General features: G+C 24.3%; 1 protein-coding gene across 2 annotated transcripts in view; it reads right to left on the minus strand.

Annotated features, from left to right (window-relative positions):
• The window catches only part of LOC100199431 (testin), an 8,344-nt gene extending 7,509 nt beyond the window's left edge, over positions 1-835 (minus strand). Inside the window, exons 1-2 of one of the 2 annotated variants that reach the window (XM_065812652.1) lie at positions 732-835; positions 513-613 (exon numbers count right to left, since the gene is read on the minus strand). In XM_065812652.1, the coding sequence (XP_065668724.1) occupies positions 513-548 (36 nt within the window). In that variant the 5' untranslated portion in view covers positions 549-613; positions 732-835. Of the gene's footprint in view, positions 1-512; positions 614-704 lie in introns of both variants that reach the window. The other variant, XM_065812653.1, reaches the window with a different exon arrangement.
• Between the last annotated feature and the right edge of the window lie 1,618 nt (positions 836-2,453).

Genomic DNA, 2,453 nt, shown 5'->3' on the forward strand with positions numbered 1-2,453 from the left:
AACTTTTTTTTCTTCAAAGACATTTATAAATATAGCTATCCCAGCCGGCATTTGGTCTTAAAAAAACGTTTTTTGAACGTTCAATAGACGTCTTTTTAGTAGCAAATGCCAGCTGGGATATATATAAATGTCTTTTAAATAGAACTTATATAGTTCTATTTTCAAATTAAAAAAAAAAAAATTCTGCGTATAAATATAGCTTAAAATACTCAATGAAATAATATAAATATTATAAATCTTTGAATATTATTTTATACTATTATATTATTATGTTTGATGTTTTGATTCAACAAGAAACAAACGATTTTTTATAGGAACACAGAAGAAGTAGGCGTTGCATTATTAACAATATCTTATACAGTCGGATATTGCGGCATTGACAAAATTCTATACATCAAACAAAACAACTCATAGTTATTCCATGATCAATAATCTAAAACTTATGTATAAACAATTTCTGATATCATATCATTGTTTTACATCATAGTACTAATTTTAAAAAATTTACTTACATCTATTTCTGATTTAGCATCAACTTTTCTTGCCATTGTTATTACTACAAATTATGTTTTTGTAATAAAGTAGTGCTACTCATAAAATTGTTGAAGCAAAACTAAAGAATAAACAAATATGTTGGTTTAAAGTTACAAAGTAACGATACATAAACAAACAATAGTTGTCAGGTGAAAACAAAAAAAACATACACCAAATTCTCTTTAATAGCAACTTACAAATAAAATATGAACTGTCTAGAGATTATTGAAGTTCAAAAAAGATATTTAAAAAAAAAATAAAAAAAAAGCATTGTTTTTCAACTAAATGATAATTAAATTGTTTTGTAATCAAGTGGAACAATATTTTTTATTAGAATCTGTCGCGTAATTAATTCACGTGTTAAATGTTTCATTTAAATTTAATTTATTTGAGGGGGAAAAGTTTTTTAAATTTGGCATTACGATTCAATTTTAAATGAATTTATTAAAAATGCATAAGAAAAAATTAAAATCCAATAATATCTAAAAGTTAAAAGCAAAGAAGTAATGAAATAATTTAAAAATAACTTGTTAAATAACTTTTTAATTTCTAAGTTTTTAAATAAACTTCTAACTGAAATCGGAAGTGAAGCATTAAATTAAAAGATTACGATCTTTTAACATATTATTATATAACATTTATTAAACTATTGTTAGTGTAATTGAATAATTTTATTTAATAAACCCAATTTTTACTACTTTAATTAACTAAGTTTTATTATAACCTTTACTTAATTTTTTTTTTCCTTACAAAGAAAAATAACTCTTGTTTAGAATAAGATACCATTATTATGGTGTCTACTATAAAAGTTAAACTAATAAAAAAAAAACCTTGTTCTTTTAAGACATAGGTCAAATAAGTAAACATAATGGTCTAATGGACCTTAAGTGTTAGAAATCTTGATTCTAATAAAAAGTTTATTAAAAAACATTGCTTAAAAAAATGACGTGAATATAAAAAGCATTGAATAAATTAATCTACAATTATAGGCTTTAGAAAATTCTTAAAAAGAGATGTCAAATAAAAATTGGCAAAAAAAAAACAAAATTATCGCCCATTAACTAAAACATAAATCAATTACAGCCCTGATTACAATCAATTACCGCCCACAAGTTAACAGATAAGTTAACTAGTTTTTTTTTATTGGCTGTTCATTACATATTTAAAACCTTATTTTTTATTTTTTGGAATGTTAATCTTATCTATAAAAAAAAACCAATTAAATTTTAAAATTACGTTTGTACATTATGTGATATCAGTGACAAAATCGAAAGATTGTGTGATACTTCTGCAGACGTTTCTGATATTTTGACTTTTTGAGGTTGCCATTGCAACTTGGCCTCTTTTATTCTGTGGTACAAAATATGTAGCTTGCAACTTACGCTATCAGCTTGCTTGCGAATCCATTGGTATCATCGAATGGATTAGTATCAACTATTATTACATGCACTTTTTCTACCGACAATAATGCTAGTTACTTCAAAAGTAACTCTCGTGTCTTTTTTCACGTTATATCATTTTAGAGCTAAAATTGAAATTTCTTGAGCTGAATTCCTTTTCTCTTCTTTTCTTAGCTTCGCGCCTCCTTTTTTATCCTGAGCTCGAATTGAACCCTGGATCTTTTGCTTCTAAAGCAAGCCCTAATCACAGCGCTACGGCTGATATTGATGCAGCATCAAGATCAGCCGTATATATATATATATATATATATATATATATATATATATATATATATATATATATATATATATATATATATATATATATATATATAAGTAGTATAAAAAGGGCGTTCCAGCATTTTTTTTTCAACTATTATACTAACTATAATTTCTTAACCTATTTCAACTATAATCTTATCCATAATTTATGAGCCAAAATAAAATAACAACCATAATATATTATTATATTATGGTTAC

Source organism: Hydra vulgaris, chromosome 12, assembly GCF_038396675.1.
Source record: "Hydra vulgaris chromosome 12, alternate assembly HydraT2T_AEP".
NCBI lineage: Eukaryota > Metazoa > Cnidaria > Hydrozoa > Anthoathecata > Hydridae > Hydra > Hydra vulgaris.